This window comes from Colobus angolensis, unplaced genomic scaffold (assembly GCF_000951035.1).
Source record: "Colobus angolensis palliatus isolate OR3802 unplaced genomic scaffold, Cang.pa_1.0 Scaffold256, whole genome shotgun sequence".
Lineage (NCBI taxonomy): Eukaryota > Metazoa > Chordata > Mammalia > Primates > Cercopithecidae > Colobus > Colobus angolensis.
Window position 1 is genome coordinate 328,586 of NW_012115777.1, and position 19,246 is coordinate 347,831.

Here is a 19,246-nt window from a genome sequence, read left to right on the forward strand (position 1 = left end):
CTTAAAAATAAAATAAATTGACTTCATAAGGGACCTTTTTTTCTGAAGTTAAGTGGGAGCTATTTTGTGATTTTTAGCAAGACTTTACTTGATCAGATTTGCATTTTAAAGCAATCACTATCTATAGTGTATAGAATAGTTTAATGCTTAGCCTGCCTGCACTCAGAAACTGTTTCTAGGACTGTTAGAGCAATTGAGTGAGAGAAGATGAGAAGTGACCCAGGGCAATGATAGTAGCAATGGATGAATGGAAGGGTCAAGAGATGTTAAGGAGATAAAATTTAACAGCACTGTGTCAGAGACTGAATGAGAATTAAAGAAAAAAAGTAAAAGGAAATTATCAGACTTCACTTTATGTTTACTTTATAATTTACTTGCCTTCATAGACCATCCACTGATCTTATGGGGTAGTCAACTCATTAATATTCACTTTTAAATCAAACTCCAAAGTTGAGATTTTTGAAAAACTTCATACAGTGTCAGCTTTAACCTTGATGTGAAAATTGAGGTGAACTAGCTATATAAACTGAGGTGAACTAGCTGTTGGTGAATGTATTACATATATTGTGATGATATTGATGTTACTAAAACTTTTAATAGATTCAGTTCATAATTATACCACATGAGCTATTGAGATTTCTAGAAGGCCTCCAAGAGCCATGAGATGGCACTCATTCACAGATCTTCTGTCATATCAGTTCTGTAACAACAGCTGCAGATCCACTCTGTGATAAACTTTTCAAAACATCTAAAAATAGTGTGTATTGTGTCTTAATCCCACACTGTCATTTTGCAACCGTCTTTGTACAATGTTGCCTACCATTTTTGAATTTTTGAGTCTTAAAACTGTGGTATACAAAATTTTATCTTTGAAAAAATATTTAACTTTACCTTTTAAGCCTCTTTCTCTGTACAGTAGGGGAAAATACATTTCTCTCAATTCAAAGTAACATAATCACTTCTGGTTTAAAACTCAGTGTTTGAGGACCAGGCTCATTCAGTTCCAGATTCTTCCTTTTCTTTCTCCAGTGATAGGCTTGGGAGGGTTGTTGATTGTGGTTACCTATTATCATGGCACCAGGGGTGACACAGCTTGCTCATTGCCGTTGCTACCCACCAAGGCTGCTGTCTGATGAGTGCCCAAAGGTAGAATGCCGGTCATACGTAACTCGAGTTACTTTAGCCTATCCTCACATCTTCTGTGTCCTTTTTGCTTTTCTGTACCAGCTCTAGGTATCCTTCCTGTCCTGATTTCAAGTGCTCTCTAGGATCACTTCTTTCTTCTGGAAAATTCCATATGGCTCTTGGGGAATTAGAAAAAAAATGTATGCTTTCCTATCTGTTGTGGTCAGTGTTGTCCTTTGTGATTCCATTCTCAGGTCCAAATGCTACTTTGAAACCCAGCCCAGAGAGGTAACCTCTTCAGTCTGTTCTAGGGTTCCTTTTCCTTCCAATTCTCTTCCCTATACTAGTTTTTCTTTTTGTGGGAAAAACACTTAACCTCACTGATCACTCTTCCCTAAGATATGATTTCTGGTTGCACTTTATATGTTTAGTCTTTTGCTATTTTTTAAGATGTAGAAGTCCAGTTATTGTCATAGAAATCCTTGATCTTCAACACAGTTTCTGTTATGGCTTAAAAGAGCCTATTTAACTTTACAAAGCCAGTAATTTGAATATACCAGGGAGCAGTGCTTATAGAAATGTAATGCTACTGCTTGAATGTTGAAGGAAAACAGTAATGTTTTAAATAAGTACAGGGTTAAAATTAGCTCAGCTAATATTTTTAAATCATCTGATTATATCATAATATTTTCTATTCAGGTTACAGATTAGCATATTTTTATTCAAATAGACTTTTAACTTCATAGAAGAGGCAGTCTTTCCCCTATTACTTCTCCCTATTTCTTCGAATATTTAGGATTCCTTAAAAATAAGTTACTTTATCCCATTGAAACACATATACCTCTACGTAGTACATGGAATAACAAAAATAGTCATAATCATTTTGATACAACTGAGTGGTAGGTTACTTACAAAACATTAACCAAACGCTAAAATAAATAATGCTTAAAAATGTAGGAGCAGCTTGCTGTGACAAAGATAGTATGTAATACTGTCAGTACTAAAAAAAGTCATCACAAATGTTTAGGACTTCATGGAAAATCAGAGTAGATCTTCTGATGTTGTTTCTTCATAGCAGGTTCACTGCACAAAAGAAATATGTTATCATATACGTTGCCTTCTATTTCATCCTCATATTTATAGTGAGAAATGAGCACTGTGAGAGAAATATCATAGAGGCAAATGATGAAGCTACAAGGTCATTACAACTTCCTGCAATTTTCCTCAATTAGGTAAACTATATTTGGATGAATATCTATGATTTAAGAGTTTAACAATAATAATGGTTTATAATATTAATAAACTTCTCCTGGTTAATGGAAGTATATTTCATATTAAAGCAGTGAGTTACTAATAACAATATTTATCATGTAGCAAATATAAATTTTAAGTGAAAGTCCATATTCCAAAGTATAAATTCATTAAATCCTCACAAGAATTCCATTGGTTGAGGTATTAGTCTGTTTTCACACTGCTATAAAGACATACCCGAGACTGGGTAATTTATAAGGAGAAGAAGTTTAATTGACTCACGGTTCTGCAGGGTCCATAGGTAGCATGGCTGGGGAGGCCTCAGGAAACTTACAGTCACGGTGGCAGGTGAAGGAGAAGCAAGCTCATCTTACGTGGTGGGAGCCAGAGGAAGAGACTGAGCCAACAGGGATGTGCTACCCACTTTAAAAAAAAAAAAAAAAACAAAAAAACACAGATCTCATGAGAACTCTATCAGAACAGCAAGGGGGGAAGCCTGCCCTCATGATTCAGTCACCTCCCACCAGGTCTCTCCTCCAATACTGGGAATTACAATTCAACATGAGATTTGGGTGGGGACACAGAGCTAAACCATAGCGGTAGGGTCTAATATTACTGCCATTTTACAGATGAGAATACTGTGGAACTTAGAGAAAATCAATGTTCAATCAAAGTCTGCACGAATATTAAGTGGCAGAGCAGACATCCCATCAATGTGAATTGTTCCTCAAAGAATACATGCTATTGCATAATAGGCCCTAAAATTCGTACTGATAAATGTAAAATATACTATGATAACTTTGATTTTTATCATTTTTAATTATGGTAAATGAAAGATTATGCATACAATTGTACTAGAATTTCTAAGTAGCCGTCTTGTAAATGCAGTCTCACTAATTCTTCTGAATTTCTTGAGATAAAATTATTAGATGGGATGATATTTATATTCATCACATTGAAGTTCATCAAAACAGTTGAAGAAGACTGACTTCAGATATCTAGAGATAAACCGTATTGGAAGCTTTAGCCAGAACATACATGATTAAAATCCTCAATGACCCTTTTACAAAAATTACCAAACACTGAATTATGATTAGTTTGATATTGTTCCCAATTATACCAATTTATTCGCTGAAAAAACTATAATTAATTCATAGCATAATCCTGCAAAACACATTACTGCACATTTTATAACTCATTCAGCTGAAGCTAAGAGGTTAAATACTGTGATTATTATTTTTGTGATAATGAACCAAGGGCAATTTTGGAGTTCAAATCCAATTTCAGGACCTGATTTCACCATCCTGTTGTATTTATTTAAAGATCACATTCTAATGACAGTTGACAAGGTTGTTTGTATTCTCTCTCTTCAGAGCATTACAGTAAATTTGTTGATGAGTTTTAAATACATTTATATACCATGTGTCCTTTGCCTGAAGTCTCCTTAAAGACACAACTCATTTTTCCACCTTTTTATTCAGCTTACACATATACAATTTTGAAAGACAGAAATATGTTTGTATATAATATTTTAAAATATGTTTACATGTTACTTTGTAATTTTTGAAATATTTCACCATCTAGATTATAATATCCTTCTGGAAGGCACTGTTTTTCCCCCTCTGGTCATTTCCTTGGAAGGTCTCAAGTATCTTTTACTTATGGAAGACACAGCTGTTTATTAGAAGGAGTAAATAAAGTGTGCAGCAATTATTTTTAAATTTGCTTTAAATTTCTGTATATAGTCATTGCTCTCACTGATTGCAGCTGAAGTTAGAACTATGGCCTGAGCAAAATTTCAGACATTAGAGATGCTGGACATATCAAAGCCCTTTAAGGTTGGGCTTCCTCTAGAAGAAATCCTGGATCGAACAAAAAATGATTGGCGAGCTAAAACACAGGTGTTAACAACAAGGTATCTTGAAGCCAACTAGCTGGCCTCCCATTTGTTTTCACACCTAAGTCCCAGGATGAATTAGGATAAAGGCTAAGGAACTGTTGACATGCATTTGGAGAATGAAAGCATTCTTATTTTCACTTTTAGTACATATCATTTTGTTTTTTATTTAAACAAATATTTGTGTATAATTAATGTCATCATAAAACAAAACCAATGCAATACAGTTTGATGGAAGTGGTGTCACAATAGAGGCATTACAGGCCTGGATGAGAATATGACAGCCTCAATCTTTTACTTAGATTTCCCTGAGTTCAGATGGCAGACAGATTCATGACACCTGTGAACTGGAAGGCAGGAAGAGTTAGTGATAGAAGTAGTGTCAGGAGCAATTAGTACAATTTCTTTAGTCTTCTGATGCCTGCCCTCTCAATTTTCTTAACCTTTGTGAAATTATAACTTTAATAAGTATTTGTTGGAAAGTTATCACAGCAAAATAAAACTAGATGCCATGTGATGATAATAATAGCAAGCATGTTTTTTAATGACTAGCTTTGCGACAGATGCTTTACAAGTGCTATCTTATTTAGTCCTGGCACAATCCTATAATGTAAGTAAGTATTATCATTCTCCTTGTTTTACAAGATTTTTTTTTTTTTTTTTTTTAACAAGAGGAATCTGAAGGTTAAGTCACTTGTCCAGGGTCGCACTGGAAGTAAGTAGTCTCAGGTCAGATCTGTCTGACTCCAGAACTCATTCTCCTTACCCTTGTGAATCCTTTTTCACCCCATGGCCCCACTCTTTGCCTATGGAGAGATCAACATAACTCAGGGACTCAACCTGAAGTTTCCACTAGAAGGCCAAAACAATTCTATGATTAAAATGATGTGTAAAGAAGGAGAGTATGCTCAATGTTTTAAATTCTGAACAGTATAAAATCCTTACAAAAAATGTATGATCATACAAATATAATCAAATCTTTTTTTTTTTTTTGAGACAGAGTCTCGCACTGTGACCCAGGCTGGAGTGCAGTGTTGCTGTCTCGGCTTACTGCAAGCTCCGCCTGCCGGGTTCATGTCATTCTGCTGCCTCCGCCTCCCGAGTAGCTCAGACTACAGGCACCCGCCACCACTCCTGGCTAATTTTTTTGTATTTTTAGTAGAGACAGAGTCTCACCGTGTTAGCCAGGATGATCTCCATCTCCTGACCTCGTGATCCGCCCGCCTCAGCCTCCCAAAATGCTGGGATTACAGGCTTGAGTCACCGCGCCCTGCCAATCAAATCTTAATTGAGAAAAATTATTACCGAATAAAAGCATCTACCTAAAAATCACGTATTTGTGTGCTAATTCAGGAGACAGTTATGCAACTAATTTTTCTTACCCTTCAATATCTTCAACATAGATGTCATGGATATTAATAAAGGAGATGCAATTTTGCTCTCATGTTTATTTTTCTTATGCAATGGATGCTTCTAGTTGTTTACATCTTTCAGGAAACTTAATTAATCACCACCAGATATGTATTAGTCTTCTGATGACAGTAGGACTACTTTGTATTTTCTAATAGAAGGAACACTTTTTCTTCTGTGTTGTAATCTTGTGATATTTAGACCCAAGATTCATTCAAAACGCTTTGCAGTCCCATTTCTAGGTTTTTGCCATATAACAATACTAGCATATGAGGTCAGAAAGACACATATATCAGGCTGTCTCTTGCAACTTTAGATGTAATAGAAACATATTTAAACAAGTTAAGTATCTATCAACTGGGGGATTGATATTATATATAATGTAATATTAACAATAGATGAATATACATGAAATGGCTCTTAGAGAAGCTGTTAAAATATTGTTACATATAAATTTGAAACTGCAAAATAATATTTAAAATTTGAGCCAGATTTGCTTAAAAATGTCATCTCGCGTGTGTATGGGTATATATGTATGTGTGTGTATGTTCTGTGGTATAGTGTGAAGTGGAGTGGAGACACATCAATTCTAGAATTCTTCATACCAAATTGTTCAAAAATGGACAGGGTTGAAAGTTGTGGGGAGACTTTGACTTTTGAGTTTCTATAATTCTGATTTATTATTATTACTTTTTAAATATGAATTTGCTTTGTGAGAAATGTTTAAAAAGTTTTTAATATGCTTGGCATTTAGTGTTCATGACTATAAAATGCAACTTACCTTTTCAGCCTAATTTTCCCTAATTTTAGACAGTCTGCCTCAATTACAGATTTTACAGCTGTGTCCTAGATTTCTTTGCCTGTCGGCTTTTCTATATGTCATACCCTCTGCAAGGAAGGTCCTTCTCCTCGCTTCTCATGCTCAGGTTCTATTTTATTTCCAGTTCTAATTCCAGTGCTTCTAATAATACTTTTTACAAGCATATATCTTATTTTCTTTCTTCTATTCTCATTTCAAGTATTTCATTTTTCTGTTATATCACATCATAGTCTGCCTTGTAATAAATCCACTAATACATGCATATGCACCACCCGTGAAGCTGAAATCTTCGTGTTTAGTTTTTCCCTTACAATTAGTAAGTATTCTATTTAATTGAAAAGATTAACAATGCTTTATTTTTGTAAAATTTTTGTATATCATGCTCTGCTGTTGAAGAGACACCTCTATTCTAAGTCAAATTCTCAATTGTGTGCCTTACAATTCACTTCTGAATTCTGCATTGTAATTTCTATGTAATAACTCCATTTGCTGCCTCTATTCTCTCATATAAACACATTTCAAGAGGCTTAAATGGAAGATGACAATCCAAATAAAATATCTTAGACAGGAAGGTATTTGTAATTATTTCATAAAATGATGCCAAAATCTTGTCACACATACAGTATCTCACATGACAAATTCAATAGTCTTCTCAGAGAAGCACAATTTTTTATAGTAATGTTTCTATGTAAATCAGTCCAGGTGGCTTTCTTTTACATGAACAGGCTGGATTGTTTTCAAAATGATAGAAACAATAAAGAGAGAAAAAACCCAAAGTGATCTGCAACGGGAGTTTCCTCAGTAGTCATCCCGAGGGAAGTTTTGCTTTGTCACAAGTGACTAGCCCTTAATTTTAAGAGTGAATCATCCCCTTTGAAATGAGAGATAAGTTGGGGAAAGAGCTGTTTAAAAATTACTTTACAACTATTTCCTTTAGAGCTATGACTTCTTAAACTGGAATGTGATCCAGAATAGCTTCCCTTTGAACCCAACATTTGTCTTCAGCGTTTTATTGTCTCTCTTTTCCCTCACCCCATCTCACTTTTTCCTTCTCTCTGTTCAACAGATTTACACTGACTGGGCCAACCACTACCTAGCAAAATCGGGCCACAAGCGGCTGATCAAGGACTTGCAACAAGACATTGCAGATGGAGTACTCCTAGCAGAAATCATCCAGATTATTGGTAAGACCTTCCTTCTGAAAGAAAGCATAAAAGTCTCTGCTGCCATCTCTTTGGTAAAGCACAACTTAAGTTAAGCGCCTTACTGAACTGGTCCATGTGTCTCTGAGATTCATGTAGCTCTCCCCTTATTTAATTAAAATGTTTATGTGAGGATGTTTGAAAAAGGCAGTTTGGCCATACTTTTAAATAACTGGGACTGTATCTTTATATACATAAACTTGCTAACCTTTATTGAATCATTTGAATTGAACTGTCAGAAATGAATGCTTCATTAAACCACATGTCTCCCATGTGTGTATTTCGTTAGCTGGAGCAACTCATACACTCTGAGATGCCTTGAAACTGTATCCTGATCCAACAGGGACAATTGTGAAAGGCTTCATGTCAGCAGTCATTTGGCACAGGCTAAAGAATTAGCAGCAACTTCCTTCTCACTCATTTTTGGTTGTTTTTTTTTTTGCCTGATTTGTGCATATAGAGTTGGCGACTGTTAACAAATGTGTCTTCTTGTGTACTGCTTGGAAGACAGAATATATGTAGCAGGAGCATTTTTGCTTGGTATTTTTTTCCTGTTTTCATGTGTGTGTTTCACTTCATTGCTTAAGCATGTCGTTCTTTTTTTCTCTCTTTTATTTTATCTCTTGGCTTTAGCAAATGAAAAAGTTGAAGATATCAATGGATGTCCTAGAAGTCAGTCTCAGATGGTAAGAATCATATTTATTCTGATATATAATGCTGATCTTCACTTCCAGAATTAATTGCATTTGTAAATGGATATTATTTTTTTCTGCATGTCTTCCTGCTTAAGAAACCATTTGATCCCATTCTCTCATATGTATTTGTGTGGGTTCAGTTTAGGCACATCAATATCATTAAGTGACTCCTATATACCCATGACATATTTCCAGATGTCTTATTAGATCCTTGACTTTTTTTTTGTTCTGCTGTTCTGCATAATTTAATTTAACACTGGTCTTAATGGTAGTAAATTTCATTTCTACTTTTAAGTGGATTATTTTTGTCTGAACAACTGGCTTAAAGAACAGGCCTTGCCATGTGCATTTTAAAGTATATAAATAGTATTTTCTTTGTTCATAGCAAAGTCCAGTGTAAACACATGTACTCTTCAACACTTCTGGAAATAGTTCTCAAGGCATGTTGCTGTAAGTTTGGTGAGCAGTGATTGATTTTGAGATATGATTCATAGTCTCTTCCAGAAAGCTTTCACCCTGGATATCTACCTCTTTCCCAGCTATCTCTTATCTTTATCAACTAATAAAAACATACAGTTTTATAATAAAGTCAAAGAGTAATAAACTACAGAGATAAAAATCTATTTCTTAATTAAAAAGTCACAACTTAGTTTTGTAGGAAAACCTGAAATGTAAAATGCCTTAACTAAAGTTATATCAAGCAGATACAATCAGGAATGACAGCCAAAATCCACAAGATGAAGCTTTCTCCAAAACTCTTCAGCATAGAATAGGCATTTTAAATGAATTTAATGAGTTCTTAGTTGTCAGAAACTTGGAAGAATAAAAAAAACTATCAACTTTTAAAATCTGCTGACCTGCTTTACTTAATGTCAGAAAACTGAAATCCAAAAAAATCATAAACATAATTTATTTTTAAAAGTGATTAACGATCATGTCTATTTTTAAAATAATTGGCCAGGTGTGGTGGCTCACACCTGTAATTCCAGCACTTTGGGATGCCAAGGCGGGTGCATCATCTGAGGTCGGGAGTTCGAGACTAGCCTGACCAACATGGAGAAACTTCGTCCCTACTAAAATTACAAAATTAGCTGGGCATGGTGGTGCATGCCTGTAATCCCAGCTACTCGGGAAGCTGAGGCAGGAGAATCGCTTGAACCAGAGAGGCAGAGGTTGTGGTGAGCCGAGATCGCACCATTGCACTCTAGCCTGGGCAATAAGAGCAAAACTCTGTCTCAAAAAAATAAAATAAAATAAAATAATAGAATAAAATAACAAAATAAATTAAAAAATAAGAAATAATTATTCCCAGGACCTATTATAATGTCATAATGTCATGAACTCTGTGTATGTGGTTGTGAAAAAAATCACTGTAAAAGAAAGGATTTCTATACAATCCTTCAGTTTAAAGAAAACTTCCTGATCTAATTACTTTGGGCACAAAAATGATTCTGTGGGAATTAATTACAGTTGTTTTCTGAGGTTTTACTGTGAACAAGCCAAATCAGAATACATTTAGACCTTGATACAGTAATAAGCTGTGTGATGTTGAGAAAAATATGTAACTTCTTTGAGCTTCAGCTTTCTCATCTGTAAAATGAACCTTAATTAGAATGTGACAATGAGATATGTATGTGAACATTCTTTATTAACAAAACTAAAATGCAATGCAGAATAGTATTGCTACAAACTTTGTAAAGGACACATGTATAGATTAACACCTGTTAAAAGATTTTTAAGGCTTTCAGTTAAAAAGCTCAACACTCCCCTGAAATCATAATTATGTTTCTTAAACCCAACATGGTTGCTTTTGCTTTCATTATTTTTACCATGAGGAGGTGTTGAATAATATAAGACATTTTAAGTCTAGAAATTCTCACCTACTTGGCTATCATTCCAATTTGATTGTGGGATTACAGAGAATTCAATAAACAGGCAAGCTTATACTCAGTGATGGAAAAAAATTGCAAAGCTCATAACAATGGTTAATAGAGATGCTGTTTTTACCTATTTATCGGAAACAGCTGTTCCTAGAGATTCTACAAGTCTGTGGAAAGATTCTCTTGAGTTTCAGACTCTGTTATTTTTTATTACTTCTTATTCCTGTTAACTGCAAAATATCATGTTACAGATATTATGCAAGTTATGTTGATATTTCCACTTCTGATTAAAACAAAATAGAAAGACCAAACTCTGAGAAATGCAAATGCTATAAAAAAGGCCAGCCAAAAAGCATTAGTTGGAATCATATTGAATATTGACTAAGAATGACTTAGATCCTCGTTTCTTTATGATGTGGTTGAATTTTGAATCTGAATTTGGCATGCCTTCAATATCTTGATTCAGAAAAAATGCATATGAAATAAATGTAACTTTTTTGATTGAATTATTTTTGCCTCTGTTCTTAAGAATTTGTGTAAGCAGTATTAGTGAATACAAATTCCAGACTTTAACTGAGACAAGAATGAAAACGAAAGATAATTATGATAGCATGACTAGGCTTAAGAATGTCATGTATCTACTCCAAACAGGATGTTGCCTGTTCCTTGATTGCATAACACTGGCAGGTGCTACATTAGTAAGAGTGAGTGGTATACTTACTCATAGCACTACTTTGGCCACTTCTTTTTGTATACCTGGTCTTTTGTGGCCTTTGATTGCTGTTGGAGGTTAATAACAAAAGATAAAGTAAAATTAGGTCTGCTACTATTTTTAATCACAAATTATTTTTATTTAAATGTTAAACTTGCTAACCTTTATTGAATCATTTTAAGCCTTTAAGAATAGAAGATCCCTTTTGTCGTATGAATCTACAATGTATTGATAAATTTCCATAGTAGCCAGGTAATTCACGTGTAATCAATATTTACTGAGCACTAAGTACAAGGTATAACGACATTTGAATGAACTACACTTGAGAACTGGAGGAGCAAATGTTTAGATAAATAATGGCAACAGTTACATAGGCAAGAACAAAAAGGACTGAGAGTGGAATAAGTTTAGTGCATTCCACAAACAGATTGAAGAGATCTGTGGATTAGGCACAAGGAGAGTTGTTTGAAGGGAACAAGGAAGCCTGATAGTGTGGGGCCAAAGTAAGGAGTTGCTATGGTATTCTAACTCAGTCACAGAGCCTTTGGAAGACTTTTAAAGCTGGGTTGTGGTATGATCTCATATAAATATTTTAAAAGATCACCCTAGATGCTTCATAGGGATTATAAAGTAAGTAAATGTTGGTGTCCAGTTGAATGTGGGTGATGGAGAGTACAGGGAGCTTAAAATGGCCCCAATTTTTTAGCTTGAATGGGTAAGTAATTACCATACACAAGATGATTATTTTAGAAGCAGAAAAAAATGTCTTTAAAAGGTGGAGGGGGGAAGGTGATGAATTCATATTTCAACATGTGGAACTTGATGTATCTATTAAAACATCAATTTGGAGGTAACTTTAGGCTATTAGATATGTGTTTCTGAAGGTCAGAAAAGGGTATTGGTTAGAATATACTGAAAGAATAGGTAATAGTTGAAGCCATGGACAAGAATGGAATCTTACAGGAGGTCTGCATAAAGTCACAGGAGAAGAAACCTGAGGTTTTTCACTCTAGGAAATATAAATATTCATGTGATAGAGGTATAGGAGTCAGGAAAGGGAAAGAATGTTGAGAGAGTGAGACTATCATTGAGGAACAGAATCACACATGTGGACTGCTAATCCTTAGGGAAGATGCTGTAGTTGAAGCTCTAATACTTGCACTACCCCAGCAAGTTAGGGTGAAGTAAGATGAGCAGAATGTGTAACATGCTGTCAAATGTTATGCAGCTAAATAGCTGGTGTACTGGAATGAGGTATTTATTTTTGGTAATTGGATAGGCATTGATTACATATATGTGAACATCTTCTGTAGAGTGATAATGTGTTAAGAAGTAACTGATAAGTGCCTATATCCATTGAGTCATGAATAATTTTTCTAAGAGTGTTCTGTTAAGATACTGTTAGAGAAGAAAAAATAAATAAATAGTTTGAGAAGAAGACAGAGTTGAGGGGAGGGTTTGCAAGGCAGGAAGTAAGCAGAGAAGGAGGAAGCAGTAGAGGGAGAGGAAAGGGTCCAGGGAAATGAAGTGGTAAGTGACTATATGAAGTCCTAAAGGAAGTAGAAGACGAGGAAATTTTGGTCTGTGTGGAAAATTTGATATTGGAAAACAATGGGGACAAATTTGCTTCTGTATCATGTCGTAAAAGGTTATGACGGGGTGAAGATACTGATACTTGAAAAAGTATGTATGTAACATATTTGTATAAACACAAATCTCTCCATAGTAGCTACCACTGAAAGGATTATGGCTGGGACAGGGAAGAAACATATAAGTAGAGGCAGGTTATTTGAAGGACTTTAGTTCTGTGGGGTATAATGCACTCTATTATTCTGCTTTTACAACTTACATAAGTATTACATGTATTATTTTGTGTACATCAAATATAATAAATAATTTCAAAGTAGAAAAGAAAGTATGTTAAATAGAAACTAGAGGAATTTAAATTAATATAACAACTTCAGAATTTTAGATAATATGAATGTACTTTCTTTTCATGTGATTTTCTAATGGTTTAATGGTTACTTTATTTATTTATTATTATTATTATTTTTTGAGATGGAATCTTGCTCTGTCACCTAAGCTGGAGTACAATGGTGTGATCTTGGCTTATTGCAACCTCCGCCTCCTGAGTTCAAGCGATTCTCCTTGCCTCAGCCTCCCGAGTAACTGGGATTACAGGTGCCCACCACCGCGCCTGGATAATTTTTTTTTTTTTTTTTTTTTGTATTTTTAATAGCGACAGGGTTTCACCATGTTGGCCAGGCTGGTTTCGAACTCCTGACCTCAGGTGAGCCACCTGTCTCGGCCTCCCAAAGTACTGGGATTACAGGCATGAGCCACCACACCTGGCCATGGTTACCTTATAATAAAGAAAAATTCACCACGTGTGTGTGTGTGTGTGTGTGCGCGCGCGCGCGTGCGTGCAACTTAGGGAGAACATTTAACTCTCTCTATATAATATGTGTATGTGTGTATGGAGATGTATATATACACACACACATATATATATAATACATGTATATATAATCCTTACAATAATTCTTTTGAATAGCATAAAGAGCACATATTTAAAAAAATATGAATGTGTCCTTTTAGCAGTTTATTAGTATAATTACTGAGATATTGTGGTTCATATTTATCTTAAGTTTCAAAGTCATGGTTATTTTCCTTTGATGAGCTTGAGACTAAACTGGTCTGGGAAAACAGAACTTAGTTTGTTGGAGCTTACTGAACACTAAATTTAACCTCATCCAAAGATAAGTTACTAATGTGGATGGCACCTGTTGAGTAATTCCTAGGTGGGCGGTATCAAGATTCAAAATATATACTGCACGTCCCAACTTTGGTGAGCTTACATGAGGAAATAAATTAGTAAACTATAAATACCAGGAATGTCCCAAATGCCCAGCAAATTAAAAATAGCAAAAATATGCCCAACATTTACTTAGAATGCAGAGACACAAGTGCAAGTTTCTTAGACAAAAATGTTAGACATGTAGGGTAAAAGCTGTTTCAAAGACATTTTTAAAAACAATTTTAAATAGACCATTATATTTAAGGATCTTCACAAATGCACAGAAGAATGAGGACATCTGATTATGTGAAATAGTTGCAAACCAAGTATTAGACTGTGTAAGACAGCTAAGGATCTGGCAAATGTAGTTCACAGCTTGTCCTTCCTCTTTCTTGGCTCTATTTTACCACAATAGCTCAATTGTTTTCCAGTCACAACCTTCAACCTAAGTTTTTAGTATAACATATATGTTGTTTACAATTTGCTAATATGAATATTTTTGGCTCCTTATTCCTTTTTAACTCTTAGACTGGAAAATTAGATTTAAGTCTTTCCTGCCTATCTGATTCTATGTCCCATAGAGTCATGGCTCCCAGAATCATTACTGTTATGGAATTCACATCTTTAATCCCATTTGGGGTAGAGATTTCTTGATCCTATTTCTAATGTTTATATTTATCTGGAAAGTGAAACTATTCTGAATAGTAAAAAAAGCCCATGCTTTTATCAGTAGCTTGTCCTTTAAAGTTTTATTTTTTTCAGCTACTGCTTGTAATCACTCTTCTTTTAAAGGATTTTTTTTTTTTTTAAGGTAAGATAAGAAGAGGAGGTTCTTAACCAAATAGGGAAGAGATAAAATGCTGGAATGCTCTTAAAGGTTTAATAAAATCTTATATATGGCACACTGCAAAATTGTAGCACTGTGACTCAGAGGAGTGGAATATTGCTAAGTTAGTCCAGTCACATGATCCCTTGACTTTGAAAATATTCATCTTCTGGAATGGCTAGAAAAAGATAGCTTAATGAAGACAAATGCTTTACTACAAATAGAACTCTGATCTATAAAGAAATACTAAATGAAAATCTTTACTTTGTATTTTTCTTAATGATTTTATTATTTTTATACAGATTCAAACTTTGCAAAAACAAGTATAACCTACTAGTATTAGGGAATTTATATTTCAGTTATTAGAATATCACCTAAATGATTTTTAAATCTGCTTGTCTCTAGAGGTTGCTCCACACACTACTCAGGTTCAAATGAAGCGATTGACATAACATAGAGGCATTAAGAGGCAGTGTGTTTTGTTAAAAGGACAAAGGTCACTGGAATTCTAATTTTGTATATGTGACCCACGAAAAGGCATTCAGTAAACGCTCAGGGCCTCTGCTCATTTCTGCAATGAGGAAACTGGACAGATAAACTCTAAAGTCAATTGGAACTCTGATTTGCTACCTTGATTTAAAAAAAAAAATGCCAAAGAGGATGATTTCTCTTCAGTGTTAGTAAGTCTAATTTACAAAGAAAAACAGCAACATGAAATCATTTTGTTGCGGGAATTCTTTGGTCTGCCATTTAGAAATTAAATAGAAGTTAAAAATACAAGAACACCTTGTTGCATTAACTTTACATTATAGAATAAATAGCTTAAATGTTGTTCTCATTGTTGTCAATATTTATACTTGTTTGTGTAATTAATATGATAAATAAAAATTGGAATAAAGTAACTTGGTTTGAATTACCGATTTTTTTCTTTGTTTTTGAAGAGAAGATATAATTTTTAAGGACATTAAAATTTATATATGCATATATAACCATTGCAAAATGTAGTTTATGTTTCTGCTATATCTTTGAATATTGACCACTTTAATAAATAATTGGCATATTCTTTATCCTGATTTTTTTGTACTTAAAATTCTACACATTGTTTTTTATTGGCAGCCCAGTATTACTGTAAACATAAAATACAATCATGGTATTTGAAGACATATTTCATAAGAATCCTTTTATAATTTTAACTTTTTACATTTAATAGTTGGTATTTTTAAGGAACTTATTGCTCCATCTTTCTCAATTGCCACCCCCCACTGCCAAACTTAATAAAATTATCACTTACAATAATCAGTGGAAAAATATTTTACAGTAGGACAATTTTAACAATCTTAGTTTAGGAAGCAAAATATTAAGATATGCAGCCATTTTCAATATGAATTGTAATACTTCTATCTGAAAAAAATCTCTGATAGTTTATATATTTACAATTATTTAAATAATAAGAAAAAAGAGTAAATAAAATAGGGAAAATCTTGTTCACTTAATCTCAGTGCAATTGTATGCAAAATTTGTCTTTGATCAGATAAGTATTTTGAAGTTTAGTAGATGTGCCAAAGCTAGTTGCTTCATGAAATTATATTTAAATTATTTTAATATGATTTCAGTTAAACTGAATTGTGTGGATAGACACAGAAAAAATACTGACATTCCTTGTTACACTTTGAAAAATCGTATTTCCCACCTGACTTGTATTAGCCGTATTTCAAACATAACAAGAAATACTGGGAAATCATTACATAGCAACATACAACTTCAGAGAAAGATCTGATAGTTCAACGATGTTATTATCACTTATTTATTGAACATCAGTGGTATATACCTAGTGCTGTGCTAGACGTTTTGCTTATACTTTTCATTTAGCCATCACAGCAAACCTATAATACAACTGTGTCTCATTGAGGCAATCTGTGTCCTTTATTTAGTAAGTGGAAGAATTACGGTTTGGACTCTGTTTGGTCTAATTAGTCTAGGCCCGATTGTCTTTAGACTTGCTAACAAATAAATTTAACAAAATAAGGTCTGGAATTTGGGTCTTTGGATCTTCAGCTCTTTCTTCTTTTCCTTCTCCTCCTCCTCCACTTCCTCCTCCTCTTTATTTTTTTTAAAAACTTTTTTAGAGCAAATTTAAGTTCACAGCAAAATTAAGAGAAAAGTACAGATTTTCCATCTACCCCTTTCCCTCACACATGCATAGCCCCCCCATATCATCATCACCCAACAGAGTAGTGTATTTATTATAATTAATAAACATATATTGAAACATCAGTATCTCCCAGAATCCATGATTCACATTAAAGTTTACTTTTGGTATTGTACATTAGACAAATGTATAATGACATATGTCTACCATTATAGTGTCATACAGAGTAGTTTTACTGCCCTACATATCCTCTGTGCTCCAACCCCTGGGAGCCAGTGATTGTTTTACTGTCCCTATGGTTTTGCCTATTCTATAGAGACTGTTATATTATTGGAGTCATGCAGCATGTAGTCTTTTCAGGTAGGCTTCTTTCACTTAGTAATATGGAATTAAGGTTCTTTCGTGTCTTTTCATGGCTTGATAGCTCGTTTCTTTTAAGTGCTGAATAGTATTCCATTGTCTGAATGTACCACAGTTTATCCATTCTGCTACTGAAGAACATCTTAGTTGATTCCAAGTTTTGGCAATTGTGAAGAAAACTGCTATACATTTCCATGGGTAGATTCTTGTGTGAACTTAAGTTTTCAACTCCTTTGGGTAAATACTAATAAGTGTGACTGATGGATCATGTGACATTTGTTTAGTTTTGTAAGAAACCACCCAACTGTCTTCCAAAGTGTTTTATTTTGTGTTCCCACCAGAAATGAGTGAGAATCACTGCTGCTCCACATCCTCACTAGCATTTGGTGTTGTCAGTGTTCTGGATTTTGGCCATTCTAATAGATTTGTAATAGCATCTTATTGTAACTTTAATTTGAATTCCCCTGATGACATATGTTGCGGAAATATGCATCTTTCCATATGCTTATACGTCTTCACTCTATCTGTTTTGGTGAGGTGTCTGTTAAGGTCTTTGACCCCAGTTTTAAAAACCACGTTGGGTTTTTGTTTTCTTGTTGAGTTTTTTTTGTTTTTTTTTTTGAGACGGAGTCTCGCTCTATCGCCCAGACTGGAGTGCAGTGGCCGGATCTCAGCTCACTGCAAGCTCCGCCTCCCGGGTTTAGCCATTCTCCTGCCTCAGCCTGCCACGTCGCCCGGCTAGTTTTTTTGTATTTTTTAGTAGAGACGGGGTTTCACGGTGTTAGCCAGGATGGTCTCGATCTCCTGACCTCGTGATCCACCCGTCTCGGCCTCCCAAAGTGCTGGGATTACAGGCTTGAGCCACCGCGCCCGGCCTCTTGTTGAGTTTTAAGAGTTCTTTGTAAACTTTGGGTGATGATTGTGTCTTCTGTAAATATTTCTGCTAATCTGTAGGTTGTCTTCTCATTCTTTTGACACTGTGCTTTACAAGGCAGAAGTTTTTAATTTTTATGAAGTCTAGCTTATCAATTATTTATTTTACACATCATGTCTTTAGTGTTGTGTCTATTTTTATTTATATATTTGTTGCATGTAGATGTCCAGCTCATCTAGCACTCTTTGTTGAAAAGGTGATCTTTGCTTCGTTGTATTGCCTTTGTTTCTTCATCGGATATCAATTGACTATGTTAATCTGGGTCTACTTCTGGGCTCTCTATTCTGTTCCACTCATTATTTTCCCATTTTTTCACCAACCCCACACTGTCTTGATTACTCTCTTGATTACATGACTTACTTCATGTAGGTCATAAAGTTGTGTTGTGTCAGTCCTCCAATTTTGTACTTCTTCAATGTTCTGTTGGCAATTCAGGTCTTTTGACTCTTCATATAAAGTTTAAAATTAGTTTGTTGATATCCACAAAATAACTTCCTGGATTTTGATTGAGATTGCTCTTTCTAAAAAAAATTATTTGGCTCCCCTCCTTCTCCTTCCCCTATGCCCAAACTTGCAATATAAATAAGAATTATTCTTCAATATTACACTTATTTGTTCTATCTATGGCAGGGATATAAACTCTCAGGAAACTGGGAGAGGGAGTGGTCTTGTAAGACAAATAATGATTTATAAATTTTATGGTAAAATTGTGAATTTGGCAAATAATAAGTTGTTTTATATAACTTTAGCTCTTTATTTTAGATTTAGAAGAGTTTAATAACTTTATAATAAAACAATAAATTCCCTTGTTTGGTTTTGTTTTCTGGAACAAATTTAAAAGCAGAAATTTATTAAAAAACAAAAGAATATATTTTCAGGTCAGTGAATACTGATGTAATTTTTAATAAGTTATGTTTATAACACTATTGCCAATTATAGTTTATAATGAAGATTTAATATCACCTATAACTGATGCAAAATGTTAAATGATGTTCATAATTCTCCAATTATCAAGTAAGTTAAATAAGAATAGTAAGGTTTTGAACAAAAGATTTTATCTGATTATATCCTCAGGAACTTTCCATATCTATGTCTATACAGCTAGTCACACACACACACAATTCTGTTCTAGTATACATGAGTTTATAGAGCTTAGCTCCATATTAGGAAGAGTACCTATACATATAA

At 34.3% G+C, this 19,246-nt stretch overlaps 1 protein-coding gene across 2 annotated transcripts in view; it reads left to right on the plus strand.

The window, feature by feature from the left end:
- NAV3 (neuron navigator 3) overlaps positions 1-19,246 on the plus strand; it is a 378,403-nt gene that overhangs the window by 96,626 nt on the left and 262,531 nt on the right. For both annotated transcript variants that reach the window (XM_011946945.1, XM_011946946.1), the window contains exons 2-3: positions 7,570-7,687; positions 8,339-8,391. In XM_011946945.1, coding sequence (XP_011802335.1) covers positions 7,570-7,687; positions 8,339-8,391 — 171 coding nt within the window. The remainder of the gene's footprint in view (positions 1-7,569; positions 7,688-8,338; positions 8,392-19,246) is intronic.